The sequence below is a fragment of the Scheffersomyces xylosifermentans genome (assembly GCF_036884685.1).
Source record: "Scheffersomyces xylosifermentans strain CBS 12540 chromosome Unknown RJT20scaffold_9, whole genome shotgun sequence".
NCBI lineage: Eukaryota > Fungi > Ascomycota > Pichiomycetes > Serinales > Debaryomycetaceae > Scheffersomyces > Scheffersomyces xylosifermentans.
Window position 1 is genome coordinate 46,752 of NW_027042947.1, and position 16,250 is coordinate 63,001.

General features: G+C 39.8%; 8 protein-coding genes across 8 annotated transcripts; 7 read left to right on the forward strand and 1 right to left on the reverse strand. All coding sequences in view use genetic code 12, as the record gives it.

Moving 5' to 3' along the window:
- Nucleotides 1-39: 39 nt before the first annotated feature.
- RJT20DRAFT_100954 (TDT family transporter) lies at nt 40-1,338 on the reverse strand (the record flags this gene model as incomplete). The annotated part of the gene is made up of 1 exon (XM_064915652.1): nt 40-1,338. One exon carries the CDS (start codon nt 1,336-1,338, stop codon nt 40-42), a length of 1,299 nt encoding a protein of 432 aa, XP_064771691.1.
- A 2,085-nt stretch (nt 1,339-3,423) lies between these two features.
- On the forward strand, nt 3,424-5,620 carry RJT20DRAFT_65972 (carboxylic acid transporter protein). Its single transcript, XM_064921151.1, has one exon. It carries the CDS (start codon nt 3,625-3,627, stop codon nt 5,197-5,199), a length of 1,575 nt encoding a protein of 524 aa, XP_064771692.1. The 5' UTR covers nt 3,424-3,624; the 3' UTR covers nt 5,200-5,620.
- Nucleotides 5,621-6,083: 463 nt separating this feature from the next.
- On the forward strand, nt 6,084-7,442 carry RJT20DRAFT_147034 (putative secretory lipase 1 precursor; the record flags this gene model as incomplete). The annotated part of the gene is made up of 3 exons (XM_064918897.1): nt 6,084-6,708; nt 6,744-7,238; nt 7,264-7,442. The coding sequence occupies 3 exons, from the start codon at nt 6,084-6,086 to the stop codon at nt 7,440-7,442; spliced, it is 1,299 nt and encodes a 432-aa protein (XP_064771693.1).
- A 489-nt stretch (nt 7,443-7,931) lies between these two features.
- On the forward strand, nt 7,932-9,127 carry RJT20DRAFT_131668 (protein induced by osmotic stress). The gene has a single exon (XM_064918064.1). It carries the CDS (start codon nt 8,096-8,098, stop codon nt 9,098-9,100), a length of 1,005 nt encoding a protein of 334 aa, XP_064771694.1. The 5' UTR covers nt 7,932-8,095; the 3' UTR covers nt 9,101-9,127.
- Nucleotides 9,128-10,258: 1,131 nt separating this feature from the next.
- Nucleotides 10,259-10,888, forward strand: RJT20DRAFT_137610 (uncharacterized protein; the record flags this gene model as incomplete). The annotated part of the gene is made up of 1 exon (XM_064918576.1): nt 10,259-10,888. The coding sequence occupies one exon, from the start codon at nt 10,259-10,261 to the stop codon at nt 10,886-10,888; it is 630 nt and encodes a 209-aa protein (XP_064771695.1).
- A 116-nt stretch (nt 10,889-11,004) lies between these two features.
- On the forward strand, nt 11,005-11,718 carry RJT20DRAFT_137611 (uncharacterized protein; the record flags this gene model as incomplete). The annotated part of the gene is made up of 1 exon (XM_064918577.1): nt 11,005-11,718. The coding sequence occupies one exon, from the start codon at nt 11,005-11,007 to the stop codon at nt 11,716-11,718; it is 714 nt and encodes a 237-aa protein (XP_064771696.1).
- A 1,857-nt stretch (nt 11,719-13,575) lies between these two features.
- Nucleotides 13,576-14,349, forward strand: RJT20DRAFT_66102 (uncharacterized protein). Its single transcript, XM_064921152.1, has one exon. It carries the CDS (start codon nt 13,627-13,629, stop codon nt 14,236-14,238), a length of 612 nt encoding a protein of 203 aa, XP_064771697.1. The 5' UTR covers nt 13,576-13,626; the 3' UTR covers nt 14,239-14,349.
- Nucleotides 14,350-15,698: 1,349 nt separating this feature from the next.
- Nucleotides 15,699-16,214, forward strand: RJT20DRAFT_82037 (uncharacterized protein; the record flags this gene model as incomplete). The annotated part of the gene is made up of 1 exon (XM_064921231.1): nt 15,699-16,214. A coding segment is annotated over one exon (516 nt), but the record flags the coding sequence as incomplete, so codon positions are not given.
- Nucleotides 16,215-16,250: the final 36 nt, after the last annotated feature.

The following is a 16,250-nucleotide window of genomic DNA, read 5'->3' on the forward strand; positions in this document are numbered from 1 at the left end:
TGTTCTCTAAAATAATGTTAATCCCAAGTTCTATTGTTATTAGTCAACATTTAGAAATGGCTTATTACGACTGAGTATACCCGTGAATTTTTTCAAAATGAAAATAATTATACCTATCAAACTGGTAATAGTGATGAGGAATAAACCAACTGCGAATGCACAACTCATCACTTTGAAAAACTTCAATTCATAATTACCAACTAAGCCTTTCGAAATCTCAAAATTTGATAACGACATCGTACCACATGGGAATGTTATTGCCCACCAATCCTTATTCCAAGTAATGAAACCATGTCTGTTGACATATTGGGCATTAGGCGTTTTCGCAAATGGCTTTATTTTGGTAAATAGTGAGATGACAGCCACGAAAACCATAAAATAGCCAAACGACAAAAGGAAAATAGCAGCAAGACAACCGACTACCAATAATGAGTTTCCAAGGTAAGGGTTCGGTATCAACTGGTGCATATTTGCACCGAATAATAAAATACTGTAACTACTTTGCCCCAAGAAGCCAATTGGTAACCAACTGCTAAAGACAATATCTGTGCTTGGTATCTTATAAATGATTAAGCGATAAAAATAGATGGTGATGCTGATAAATGCAAGAACAATCGAAAGGCACCAAAGCATTAAACAAAATATTTCTGTAACCACTTTGTCTCCTAATGAACTTAAATTGGGTGTGATAAGGTGTCCGCATGATGAAAGAACTGTGACAGGAACAATTGGTAATAGAATGGTAGCATCAAGATCATGTAAGTCAAATTTCTTGTTGACCTTAGATAAATAGGAAAAGAATACCACTATAGTAGTTGTATATATTGAGAAAGCAACTGCAACCCACCATAGGCCCCATACCAATATAGGATGGTCCTCCCCTATTATTGTATTAAGAAAGTTAACTATAGTAATGTATCCCATAACAAAACTTCCCGTATAAACAGAGACTGTGTGATCCACGTGATACAAATAAAGTCTCTCCTTATGAATGCAACAACAAGTTACAAGCATGATAGTTGTGGCCACGAATAGGAAAGACGCTATTCCAAACATCACTATACCGCAAACTTTCAACCATTCGGCTGGATATGGAAAATTGTACAAGATGTTTGCTGAGATGCCCGTGCCCATTACTGAAACACAGTATTTAGGAGTGAACTTATCAATAAGTTCATGCCTAAGAAGACGAGTAAGTCTTGTTGAAAATTTGCCTTGCAAATGATTTGATCTTTCATCATATTTGGCATTAGAGATTGTTGAATCAGAGTCGTCGTCACAAAGCTCGTTTTCAGTTTCAACAATTAAGTCGCTACTGGATGGCACACTTAGTATCATATGTGCCTATGGAGTAAGCTAAGCTCCCGTCTATATACCTATGAATCGCTAACTTTTACAGTGAAATATATGATGCAGTAAAGGTTAGGTAAAGTAGTCCCTTCTATCTTTGTGTCGTTGAAAAAGAGCTGGCAAGACTATAAGTCCAAAAAATGGTTAACCAATCATAGGAACATATAGTAAACGATTTTTTAGTGTCTTTGACAAGGTTCTTTATCCCAACTTTACCAAATGGGCTTAATTGTTGAGGAGTTTGACAGTTTCTAGATGATTGCGAAATGTGGATACCTATCACGTGCTTGGTACTGACCCACGGAGGTTGCAGAATGCACTCCTTAGAAAGGGCCTCTAACTCATTAGAGAATGTAGGCTAATCTAGAAGCACTGTCACACGTGACTTCCAAATAAGGTGAAGTAGTATCACAAGTAACATTAGTAGATGGTCAGGTTTAGTGACAATGTATAGAAGGCACGCAGTATTGGTGAAGATGATCTATGAAGGTCATTATCCCTTGAACAAATCCCAGCAAAAGATTGTATTATATATGGTGTTGTTGAACCTGGGCGTTATCCATATTTTGACTGCTCCATAGTCTTGATGTGCTACATAAACTTTAGTAGAAGATATACCTTATAGAGTAACATCTCTACTCATCATGCTTCTTAGTACCCATGGATTATTACAACTGTCTCGATTTTGTTAGGATACTCTTCCTTGAAATTTCCGAGGAAATGCGATGCTTTCTAAGCCGTATGGCGAAAAATGGCTTTGAGATATACTCAAAGTTCGAGGCTCAAGCGCATGGTCGAGGAGCATGGTGGTTTCTAATGTATCATTGCCCCCACCAGTGATTCATCAATTAGTATCCTTATTATCATTGCAGTATCATTCGTTACATTCTTTGTTATCTTCTTGTAAATAGGTGATTCAACCCCAGCTTCCAAAGTTTTCTGCGGCTAATATCTTATCCTATTGTTGTTAAGTCATGACAGTAATGGTACAGGAATGCTCAATATTTCAGTGAGCCTTTGTATGTTTGCCATCAGAAGATTCACTAGTCCGGGTGGGTAAGGCATTGTTCCCTGTGCAGCAAAGGAGCTTCTGGTGATAGAAGCTTGATGAGTAGTATTAAATAAAGCTACCCATTTCCAACAAAACCGGCGTTTTCTAAAGTCCGAAGTTCTTGATAAGAATACTATGGATCCAAAACGGTGACATATTACCAATAATGTGGGGGCGAAGGGTAGATTGGATCATATCTCTGGACTATTCCTTCCAAAACTACTGTCCATGAAGAAGGGCTCCTTTTCTGCACCCCACAAAGCCCCTGGTTATACATAAGATATTTTTAAGCTGTGACTAAAAAAATAGCTTGCATTGCTACGGCTAAGATGATTCAGTCCGGCACAAAGCCATATTTTGAGGTATAAACTTTATGTGCCCTGTACTCCCGGGCCATTCAAGTTTGGGGGATACTTTCCCTGGGTACATGGGTACCTTATGTGGCATCATCCACTCTCCGTCAAAACTGCCATTAATGAACTATTCTTGCTAGACTATATGACCAAACACATTGTCTTCGATTAGGGGGTCTTTTCATCGCAATAGAATCAATTTGGCTGCTTCGCTTATTCAAAAGCTCCACCTACCATGTAACATCTACAATAGTACATAACAGTCTAACTGCATTTACTGTAGAAATGTTTATTTTCTTTGCTGATGCAACCAAAACTTACATCAAGACTCACCTATATCAGCTATTCACCTCAAAAAGAAATGTACAAAAAAACGAGTACCCCACAATTCACGTCGATGTGAAATTCACCGTAGAATTTCACCGAAGGGGAACCAAGTGCTTGTTTCTTATTCCAATTTTCCTCTGAATATCTAATTCAGCACACAGATGCCAGTCGATATTACACTTCTATTCACATTGGGTACTCTGCTGGTATGTCATCTTCTTCATGATGGGTGGACTCTTACTCCGGTGTCTGCTAGTATTATTTTGAAGTCCACTGCACAAGGTGGGGGATATTTTCTTGCAAAAGTCTGAAGCGAGGGGAAAGGTGCGGTACATGCGGCGGGGTTATAGCTTTAGTTGCAAAAGAAAAAGGAGGTTGACATACAACTTGGCAAACTCCGCGGTGATGTATATGGATTTCCGAAGGGCAAACAGTTTTCTTGTTGACAGCTCCTGAATATATAAAGTCTACATATTCTGCTATGAGTATGGTTAATTGTCCATATAAGTGATATAGACTATACCCACGGCTGCTAGTACTACAATGGATACAAAAGACGTTCCTGTGACTTATGTGGAGTCAAATGTCTCTTTATACGAGGAGGACACTGAGAGAATCAAACATGAAATTTTCAACGAGAAACCAGACATATCTTGGAGCTCCATTATCCACTATCTTAAAACCAGAATCCCCACTTTATTAGATTTGCCAATTCGTCACTCGGAGAAGACATGGTATCAGATTGTTAATCCTCTTCCTGGATTAAGACAGATGTCAAGACTGGACTATAACTTTTATTTCTTAGGTTTCTTTGCTTGGACTATCGATGCTATGGACTTCTTTTGTGTTTCCGTTTCGGCTCCAGACATTGCATTGACTTTGGGTGTTAATGTGACACAAATTACATGGGGTCTTACCTTGGTGTTGATGTTCCGTTCAGTAGGAGCTGTTATCTTTGGCTTAATGGCAGATTATTATGGAAGAAAAATCCCCTATATCATCATTTGTTTTCTCTTTATTGTCGTTGAACTTGGTACCGGTTTCATCCAGAATTATCACCAATTCTTGGCCGTTCGTTCCCTTTTTGGAATACTAATGGGAGCTATGTACCCCGTTGCTAGTGTTACAGCATTGGAAAACCAGCCAGATGCAGCAAAATCTGTTCTTCTGGGTTTGTTTTTACCTGGATACAGTTTAGGTTATATCTTCGCCATGGTATTCTATAGAGCTTTCCAAACCACATTTAAGGAAGGAGAAGGGTGGCGTTCTCTTTTCTGGTTCAGTGCTGGCCTTCCAGTTATCTTAATAGTGTGGAGATCATTCTTTCCTGAATCGGAAGCCTTCCTAAGATTAAAGGAATCTAAAAAGAAGTTGAATACTGATAACGAGAAGGGTGGCTTCTTTTCCAAAATTGACACTAGTGTGTGGATCACTATTAAAACAGAATGGTTAATGTTCATATACTTAGTCATTCTTTTGACAGCATTTAACTTTACAACTCATGGATCCCAGGATTTGTATGTTACCTTATTAACCAAGCAGTATGGCGTTGGTCCTGATCTTAAAACAATCATTGTCGTCGTCAGTAATCTTGCTGGAATAGTGGGAGGTATTGTTGTTGGCTCTTTTAGCGAGTTATTTGGAAGAAGACTTGCCATCATTATCTGCATGATTTGGTGTGGGGCATTTAGTTATCCTGCGTTCTTTGATGCAAAGACCAACTGGTGGGCATATTCGTTATTAACTGGAGGTGTTATGGGCGCTTGGGGAGTTGCTCCAATCCATCTATTAGAGTTAGTGAACGCCTCCCATAGAGCTTTTCTCTCAGGTGTTGTTTATCAACTAGGTAATCTTGCGTCATCTGCTGCAAGTACCATTGAGGCCAAGTTAGGTGAAAGGTTCCCAATTGAAGGTGCTGCTCCAGGTACTTATAATTATGGAAAAGTGATGTGTATTTTCTGTGGTGCAATTTTTGCTTCTATGGTCGTGATTTTAGTGCTTGGTCCAGAAAGATTCCACAAAGACTTAACTATTCACCTTCCTGGAGAGCATCAAGAAGAAGAAGAGAGTAGTGATATACTGCTGCGTGAGGAGCATGACACCACTTATAAGCTGTGATTAAGTATTGATAGTACTCCTTGCTAATAATAATGCCTGGCGCTTTGACTCCTTTGCTGGAAAGAGGAGAATGCACGTTTAATCACATACAACACGTAGAATATGACATAATGCAGTAGAGTACTGAAATATTCCTTGTTCCTAGTGACATGAGGTTTCTCTCAATACATTCTTATAGGCAAGTAACTAATCAACTTCTCATTGTTCAATGTCTTTATCCATTGTTGTAAGCTGAAGGTGACTAATGAAATACTTCTGTTGCAGAAAACCAGGCTTTCACATTCCAATGCTCGTATTTTCGGAAGCAAATCTCCAGTACCTTTTTTAACCTGTCACCCCTGTCACCCCTACATAAATCGACAGAACAGCATTGAAAGTTTGTTCACCTCGTAAAAATCACCTCGATTAGGAAAACCCTGCGAACGGTGAAATTTTGATGGGCCAGATTCTGACTCGAGGTACTCTATAAACCCCAAGTCACGGCTAATAAATCCGGTATTAGAGTTCACGTGAAACCATGACGATCTTCTTGGGAGCATGTAAACAATATTGGACTAGAATTTGAAATGTTTGTTTTCCCAAAAATGTGAATTTGAAGACCTTGAAGACCCTGTCAATGGACAATTAAGGAAATTTGTTAAGATACCAAAAGGGTATTTTCTTTTCGTGGCGAGCTCGAGCCTTTTTCCGGTTCCATATTGAGACTGGATCTCAATGCTTTTGACTGGAGTTACAACTCTATGCTTTTTATTTACTTTAATATAAATAATATCATCGTCTTCATACTTAATTACAAATGGAAATTGTTAATTTACGAATAAGCATCTGTTAAAGTGAGAGCAATGAAGTTGTCCTTAATAGCTTTCTTTCTTTGTAACTTTATTATGACTTCTCTTTCTTCACCTGTCACTCTAAAGCCACCGTCCCAGGATGATTTCTATAACTATCCCAAGGGATTAGAAGATGCCAAGCTTGGCGATATCTTGAAAGTGAGAACTGCAACTTCTCAACTTGCCAGCCCGTTTGGACTTCTCAATATCAAAAACACTTGGCAGGTTATGCTTCGCTCGGAGGACTCCTTTGGAAATGCTACAGCTATAGTGAGCATGGAACCATTTGATGCTGACCCGAACAAGGTAATCAGCTATCAAGCATACAAAGATTCAGTCAACCAAGACTGTGCACCATCTTATGGATTCCTTAGCAGATCTTCAGTACAAACAATTGGCCTCCATTCTGACATGTTGTATGTTACTTTGGCCTTGCGCGAGGGATACTATGTTATCAGCGCTGATTATGAAGGTAGACAGGCAGCATTCTCCGCAGGGATTCTCGCTAGTCGTGGAACTCTTAATACTATTCGTGCTGCGATGCAGTCTGGAAATTTTTCAGGTATTAACCCTGATGCCAAAGTCGCCATGTGGGGATACTCTGGAGGAACACATGCTTCAGGGTTTGCTGCAGTGTTGCAACCGAAATATGCACCAGAGTTGAAAAAGAACCTCATTGGTGCTGCTGTTGGAGGATTTTCACCAATATTACAGCAGTTGCTGAAGCTGCTGATGGAACTTTTTCGGCCGCATTTGTTCCTACGTCACTCGTAGGATTGACCAATGAATATGCTTACGCGAGAGACACCTTTCTCAGTTATGCCAACCAGTCTAGGCTTGAGGAAGTAACCCAGATTTCTGATTATTGTGTTGCGGTTGACGCGCTCCGGTTCTTCGGTCGCTATATTCTCACTGGTCCAAACCCGCTCTTCCCTTCTGGGTATGCTCTTTTCAGAGATCCCACTCTCAGTCCTATCATTGAAGAAAACAGTCTCGTTTACTTGAATGAATCTTATGTACCAGAGATTCCCGTTTTTATTTATCACGGTAGAATTGATCAAATTGTCCCATGGAAGGATTCAAGAAAGACTTATGATCATTGGTGTGCGGCAGGCATTAGCTCTCTTGAAAGTACTATCAGCGGCCACCTCAGTGTTCTTCTCAAGGGACTTCCAGCAGCTTGGAAATGGTTGCTGGATAGATTTGATGGTGTCGAACCTGTTAAACTACACAGCAAGAATCAATAACATCTTCTACCCAAACATTTCACAATCCGCACTAGATTTTGTTGGATCGATTTATCAAACACTTAAGGACATAGATCTTGGTTCTGCCAGCGATAGCCAGTTGGCAAACAATGCTTCGATAGCTGCGTTGCATAAAATATTGAGCACTATCGAGGATGCTCTCTAGTATTGTCTCAAACTGATATGGTTGCAAAAAATAAAATATGGGAAAGTAAGATCCGCACATGACAAAAATAAACAACGTATGCCAGATATTTCTATTCACAGATTTTAGTTATCCTTGAGGCGCCCCTATCAAAATACCGTATTCATAAAACCAACTGGTAATGACAAGTCCTTGCTATCACACTAATAAAGTTGTGGGGTGGATGGAAAAAGGACTTACCCACTGGCAGAGTCGTGAGGAATTCGAACGTGTCACCATATCAGCCATACAATCTTGATGATTCACCACTTTTAATCAGTTCAATGTTGACTCACCAAGTCGTGCAAATAACAGGAAACAGTCCGTATTTTTTAATTTGATTTGTGATCATCAAGTGGTGAATAGTTGATGAGAAATCAGAGATAAAGACTGCACACACTCGGGAATTTCTTAATGTGTCTATCTCCGGTCGCTTTTGCTGACATAGGCGAGGTTTCGTTGAACGGCTATGCAAAAGCTTGTACCTTTCTTTGCAGTCTTATATACATATGTAAATATTTAATAAAAATGATATCGGTGAGTATATAAGGAGTGGGAATTGGGTGAATTAGCAGAATTGATTTGAGGTTTTCTATTAACAAACATTAATTTACCCTATTCATCAATTCAGCACAATGCCAATATCAGTTTTCGTTTCTGGCGCTACCGGTTACATTGCTCAGCAGACTATCTCTCTTCTTCTCTCCAAGGGTTACAACGTTGTCGGATCTGTTAGATCCGTTGCTAAAGGAGAAAATTTGAAGGAATTGTATGGTTCCAAATTTCAGTATGAGGTAGTGCCCGTGTTGGAGAAGCAAGGAGCTTTTGACGAGGCTTTACAGAAGCATCCTGAGGTTACTGTCTTCTTACACACTGCTTCTCCGGTAACTTTTACAGTTGAAGATAATGAGAGGGATATCATGATCCCAGCTATCAACGGTACGAAGTTTGCTTTAGAGTCGATTGCAAAAGTGTCTCCGCAAATAAGCCGTGTTGTTTACACTAGTTCATTAGCGGCTATGGCTACATTTGACGAAGTCAGAGATCCAAATTATGATGGCGGTGAAGATTCGTACAGTCCAATTTCCTATGAACAGGGGAAGTTGGACACAGTCAGCGCTTATGTCGCTTCAAAAACATTGGCTGAGCAAGCTGGTTGGGATTTTGTGAAAACCCACAAGCCAAAATTCACCCTCTCCGTTGTTCACCCAGCATATGTTTTCGGACCACAGGCAAAAGATGAGGAGGCTTCTGGTACTTTAAACTATACTTCTGAGATTGTAAGCAGTGTATTCAGATTGAGCAAGGATGACATGGTTCCACACGAAGCTGGCCACTTTGCCGATGTCAGAGATGTTGCAAAGGCCCATGTTCTTGCATTTGAGAAAGATGAAGCGAAGAACAAGAGAATTCTAGTGAACACCGAAAACTTCAGCTCACAATTAATCTTGAATATCATTAGAAAGCACTTCCCTGAACTCAAAGAAAGGTTACCAGTGGGAAACCCAGAAATGCTTGGCCTTTCCCATCTTGCGCACCTTAAGGAAAGAAAGTCTAGAGAACTTTTAGGGTTTGAGCATATCTCACTAGAAGAGTCGGTTGTGGACTCCATTAAGCAACTTATCAGAGTAAGTCATTGAGCACAAAGTTTCAGTATTGTTAAGTTAAAATGTGATTGTTATGTACTCTATTCAATATATTAATAGCTGCATTGTAGATGAGAAAGTAATATATTCCTAAGATTTGCGCCAAAATTGTAAAAATAATCCACGTAAATCGAACGTACCATTTTGCTGCGGTACGGATCTTCCACGACAATGGCCTTTATTTGTGGTACATATAGAATATTTCTTTCGGACCGTAATACCTTTTGCGGATTTTTTGACTATAATTTCATCCATCAAAGTAGACTCACCAATATTCAGGGATGGAGAATGGAACAAGGTTTGTTGTTCGCGTTGGTTTTTAAAGAAGTGTATTGACAAACCTCTTCTCTGTGGAACTATGCGTTTTGTATCTGATCACCAGACCGTTTCAGGTTTTTTCCAGTAAGATACTGACGAGGCAGGCCAAATGAATATCCAATACCATATCATTGATATCTGGAGACTGTTCTGACGGTACCACCGTAATATCAACAATACCCGGATTTAACGTCACATTAATTGATTTTGGCTTGTCATACAACAAGTATTATGATCAACACATGAAGAAAGGTACTCGTATTAATATTTTGGGAGTTGAATCAGACTACAAAAATGAATATACTTCAGAGGATGATTATAGATTTATTTTATGATAATCGACAAATAATTTCACCGTATCAAATAACATAAAATCTTGTTGTCATACTGTTTCTTATTTTGGAGAGTTCCCAACGGTCTCTTCTACGGTGTAAATAAAGGGTTGCCATTGGAATCTATTGCTTGCGGTATTGCATTCTAAGGTAAACAAATTAATTCAATCTCTTGGATAGAAAAGCTGGTGAGGTGAAGCAACAGCATTTCGCATTTCTATTTCGGGGCATAAGTATCAATTAGACACCATGAACTGAAAAGACACATTCAAGTAGTTGATAAAAGACTACAAGGGCATAGCTTTAAAAAGAAAGGTGACATAGAATTTCTCGTAGATAAATGAACACATTAACCTGTTGGAGTAGTTGTAGACATCGTATTTGTATCTACTGTTAAGGTTTCTAAAGATTGCTGTATTTCTTCATGATCAAGCTCTGCATAAATGGATTTTAAGTCGCCGATTACGGCAATGCTGCGGTACGGGTCTTCTACGACAATGCTATGACTAGTGAAGAGTTCAAACTGAGATATTTGAATCCCCTAAGTGGAGCTATCGACCGTGCCAACATCACTGGACCCATATTACACACCTTTTACAAATATCCACCCCGCTCAGACAAGATCGCAGAAAGCTATATACAAGAGTACTTTGATAGTTCGATAGCACCGTCAATCAGGAGTGTGTACGAATATGCATGTCGTGATTTGAGTGCATTTGGTAAGGGATCCTTCAAACCACCTGTGTTTCTGGCCATCAATATAGAGCCCGACTTCTCTCATCTTTGGAAGGGTACTACATATCCGACAGGGCAATACCCAGAATTTTGCTTCCGGATAGGAGATTACAAAAGACGCAACTACAAATTGGGACAGGGTGTTCGTCTCATGGTAAGCAGTGTCACGAGCTTTAGAGGTAGATCAGTCTTGTATGAGGGCCGTTTCTTCTTTCCTTCATTAGCACAGCCAAACGACTGGTCTCCAGAAAGAGCATTTGCCATCCTCATCAGGAAATATGTTGTTTACGGTGTCCTCTGTGGCACCAATCGGATTTTCCTTTCAGATCATGAAACTTTTTCAGGTTTTTTTGTATTCCAATTTGATGAACATGAACAGATGACTATACTATTATGAAATTGAAGACCCCCAATCAGTAACAGATGGGATTACTTTAAGATCCGCGATAGCAGGCTTTATCTATAACACTCCTGATGAGGCAACAAATGCGAAGAAAGATTTAGAGAAAATATATGTTAGGCAGGCTGAGCATAGATCGTAGAGATCCGCTTGGTAATATAGGTCGTACGGATCCTCGAAATAGTAGCCGCAGTTCTCAAGTCCTTTCCTTTCCACCAATAATCGAGGACGCCAATGAATTTGATACTGGTTATAACCAGGGAAACACATTTTGCCGAGTAGAATATTATGCTGCAAGAAGTTTCCCAAATTTGAATCTTCCTTATTCTACAGTATTTGTAAAGGTATATTCTTACGATAAGAAGTGGTGGATGGCTAAAAGGAATGACATTCGCATCTTTCATGAAATTCCAAGTGCCGATAAGTATTATGATATGTTCTATGTGGAACGTGACATTAATGCAAGAATAGCGGTCAGAATTTGCAGGCAATTTTGCCGAAACTCCTCGCATCAGGCTTTTGGAATGGCTCATATGACAAGCCGATACATTTATTCGAGTATCTTGGGGAAGAAGTACCAGAAAATGCGCAAAGTTGGCAGAGTGATAAGATCGGGGCTCAAAGAACTTCATCTGTTGGGAATTTCACACAATGATATGAGAATTCCTAATATCCATGTTTCTCGTTCCGAGAAGATTTCGTTAATTGACTTCGGTTTATCTGATAGCTCAAATAGTGAAAGTCATAAAAAGAGAGATTTTGAGATTCTAGATGACATCTTAGGAATCTATGGAGATGACGACGATGGAGATGAGGATACATCATAAGCGAGAGATAATCAAGACGAGACCACGACTTGATATGAAGTACCATCAACATTGAGAGGTAGTGGATTCGTGATGAAATGATCATGAAAGGTGAAGTCAAATAGATATGCACAACTGATTTATTCATTCTGAAAGGATATTAAAAGATTATTAGTTAGAATTGACAAAAGTTTTGGAGATTTATATAACTATTGCGATAGAGTATATGATTTATGAATAAAAACATTACACCATACTACCCATTGCGTTTGCATGCAAACATATCAACCTTTTCTTCATTGAAATGAGACTGATGTAACCTCGACTACGTTGGCAACATATAATCTCATGAAAGATACAAGCATACATTTGGAAAAATGTTTGGTATAAAGATTTGTATTAGTCGCGTCAGGATGTCTTGCAATATGCAAATTTAGTCATTATAAATATCCACGTATTGTTGAACAATTCTAAATTCTTTTCTTGTAGTTAGTTTGACAGCAAGACATAAAACTGAACAAGCATAAAAGAGCATGAAAATCTCATATAAATGACGTCTCCTTCGCTGTTTTATTGCGGATATCGAATATGTTATCAAAAGTTTAAAGGTCCATCTTCATATGTTTTACATCGTTTGTGCTAATCAACTTAACCAAAGTCATTTAACGAAATACTCCCGAAAGGAGAGTCATGAATGTTTGTAAACCTAATATCATTATGAGCAATGGCTAACAGATGAAGTTCAGCAAGTATTGCTTTAATGGTTTTGTATGATTCATGTTTATCATAATAATTTTCTGGTAGATCTTCTACGACAAATGCTGTGGTATGGGTCGACAATGCTGCGGTTACTACTGGAGAGTTCCTACCTTTTTACACGACCAGAAAGAAAGTATTAAAATGTGCCATATACTCACACAATTATGAGACACTCCTTAGTACTTGATGATATGAAGTCTTCCGAAATAAAATTTCAGACAGGGTTTATAATTGAGCCAAGGTTTATAATTGAGCAATGGTGACTTGTCGTATCTACAAATTTATAAAGGGTTCTTATATTAAGCCCATTCAAATATTTCTGCTAAGTCTTGAACAAGATTTTGAATGTATTTTCGATCTTTGAAGAATTTGTAACCCTCTCAAAATGCGAGAGAAGGCTTCTTAGGAGTCCTGCTCCTTGTAATAACCTTGGTTGTCTTTCTGATACGTTTTTACGAATTATAACTACGACATTTTTGCTAGCAAAAATGTCTCTCTGAATTTTATCGATGGGTAGAACTGATTACTCTCAAGAGACTGCCAATAAGAAATGCATGGTGCGATATTTATATATCCAAAAGGCACTATCATCCAATACTAATTGAAGACATCATTTCGATTGGAATTGTAATCACTTTTGACCTTCTAATCTGTTATCCTCTACTCCTGTACATTAGTCACAAGTGACTACGTTATTCGGCGGTCCGAAATTCACGAGATCAGGAAAATGTTAGCACTGCATGTACTATATCAGAAGTGAACAAATGCAAAATGTGATATTGAAGGTTGTCTTGTTTTCATCAGGAATATGTGAGTCAAATACATATGAATCCTTCGACATCTAATAAAATCGATTTGCTCCGATTTTTTAATAGTTATAGTCCTAAGTTTTCATAGATTATTTTATTTGGTCAAATGAAAATGCTTGACTTCACTTGAACGGTTCAAACATTGCTGCGGTACTAGAGAACTCATTGTACAGGAGAGAAACATGTTGAGCAACCAGCAATCCCTGTATTGTGTGTATTTTTCCATCTTTTCTTATGTTCTCCCTTGTTTTATCGCCTTGGAGCTACCGTATAAATATAGGTCGCACTGTCATTTTCTTAAGCAAAATTATATTCTTCAATAATAACACGCTTATTTTAGTCAGCATACTATCTTTACGAAATGGATCTTTTTAAAATTATTTTAATATTTACTACATTTGCAGTCCAAAATACTATTGCTGCTGTATGGGTCACTGATCCCAAAGCTATTTCCTTCTATAATCAAAGTCAATTTGAGATAGTGCGCTCACGAATCGATGAGTGCAATCACAGTTTGAATACTAATTATACACTTGTCGCATCAAGAGATGGCACTTGGGTAGCCTTCACATACGATAATGATACTGAGCCAGTAAATGAGCTTGAAATGGCATTTATGGATTGTGTTGATCCATCCCTGATCTATCCGCTTGCTTACGAATTCAGGACGACAGACATGTCGAGGCGTAATGATGAGATTCAAGAATCGACTGAAGGCCCTGACTCACTTGGTATCTTACCAAGTGTGACTGAAACTGGTTGGTTTGAAGATCTAGATGTGCCAGAGGTCAACTTTACACTAACTAAGCGCTTGGCCGCACAAGATTATTGGTTCTGGAGAAATAAGAATTTAGGTGGTAATTTAATATGGTACGGGTCTGCTAATAATCAAAATTGTATAACCATCAGAACAAACCCATCAGCGAGGTCTTTTGCGGCACATAGGTTCATGTTCGTACAAAGTACCAGGTGATATGTGGCGAAAGTGTAATTAGGCGGTTTAATCCTTTACACAGACAGACTATTGAGATTCAAGTAATGCTAACGTCATTATCAATAGTTGGTAAAACATTAATTCGAAAACTGCGCGAATCGCCAATAACAGTATTACAAGCTGCAATTCCGGCACAACAAGTAAGAGGCTCTTGCTATAGGTACTGATACCTTTCTTTTGAGCTCAAGAAAAACGGGAAGATGTTACTTAATACCGCTGAATCACTACATAGCCCTGGCCCTTTCAACCGGATCTCAACTCTTCGTTTCTCTATAACAACTTTTCCCCTGAAAAGCCCATTCCTTTCCTTCACCGGTTTTTTCTGTGCATGTATATTTAAGGAGATAATACATACAATCCCGATTCACCAAACCCAATCCACCCACCTACCACTCATTCCGAATCGCTATCCTTCTTAATCCGATTAGACGGGAGCTTTTTTTGGGTCGGTTCACTGGGGCCAATCACTGCCCAATCGAGCTGGAATACGTATCACATTTTTAAAGCAAATAAAAATGCTCTTTAATACTTAAAAACGTAAACCAGATGAAATTATCGCGCCTTTTGGATTACTGGAGCGAAATATTGTTAAGGAGAGGTGCAAATATTTCCTAGAGAATACTGTATTGTAAAAACGCTGTCTAGTGTTATGGAAAATAAGGTACAGGATCCAAATAATGTTGGTTTCCGACCATGTTAGGGGGTCTGAACTACGTTTCTAAAGGCAGGATTGGATAATCAAAAGAGCACCTTTATCAAAGTCTGGTTAACGACTAATAGATGTGGTTGACAATAGGAGTCTGAAACTAACAAATTTGGTGAGGGGCAAAAAGGAGCAATATGTAAACCTAATAACTCATTTACAATTTTATAGAATTTATACTTCCTAGTGTCTTCAATATATAAGCCCATACCCAAATTGCAAGCTTAATTAAGTATATGTCCAAATTACCCGACGTCTACCTACGACAATGCTGCGGTACGGGTCTTCTACGACAATGCTGCGGTACGGGTCTTCTACGACAATGCTGCGGTACGGGTCTTCTACGACAATGCTGCGGTACGGGTCTTCTACGACAATGCTGCGGTACGGGTCTTCTACGACAATGCTGCGGTACGGGTCTTCTACGACAATGCTGCGGTACGGGTCTTCTACGACAATGCTGCGGTACGGGTCTTCTACGACAATGCTGCGGTACGGGTCTTCTACGACAATGCTGCGGTACGGGTCTTCTACGACAATGCTGCGGTACGGGTCTTCTACGACAATGCTGCGGTACGGGTCTTCTACGACAATGCTGCGGTACGGGTCTTCTACGACAATGCTGCGGTACGGGTCTTCTACGACAATGCTGCGGTACGGGTCTTCTACGACAATGCTGCGGTACGGGTCTTCTACGACAATGCTGCGGTACGGGTCTTCTACGACAATGCTGCGGTACGGGTCTTCTACGACAATGCTGCGGTACGGGTCTTCTACGACAATGCTGCGGTACGGGTCTTCTACGACAATGCTGCGGTACGGGTCTTCTACGACAATGCTGCGGTACGGGTCTTCTACGACAATGCTGCGGTACGGGTCTTCTACGACAATGCTGCGGTACGGGTCTTCTACGACAATGCTGCGGTACGGGTCTTCTACGACAATGCTGCGGTACGGGTCTTCTACGACAATGCTGCGGTACGGGTCTTCTACGACAATGCTGCGGTACGGGTCTTCTACGACAATGCTGCGGTACGGGTCTTCTACGACAATGCTGCGGTACGGGTCTTCTACGACAATGCTGCGGTACGGGTCTTCTACGACAATGCTGCGGTACGGGTCTTCTACGACAATGCTGCGGTACGGGTCTTCTACGACAATGCTGCGGTACGGGTCTTCTACGACAATGCTGCGGTACGGGTCTTCTACGACAATGCTGCGGTACGGGTCTTCTACGACAATGCTGCGGAATGCTGCGGTACGGGTCTTCTACGACAATGCTGCGGTA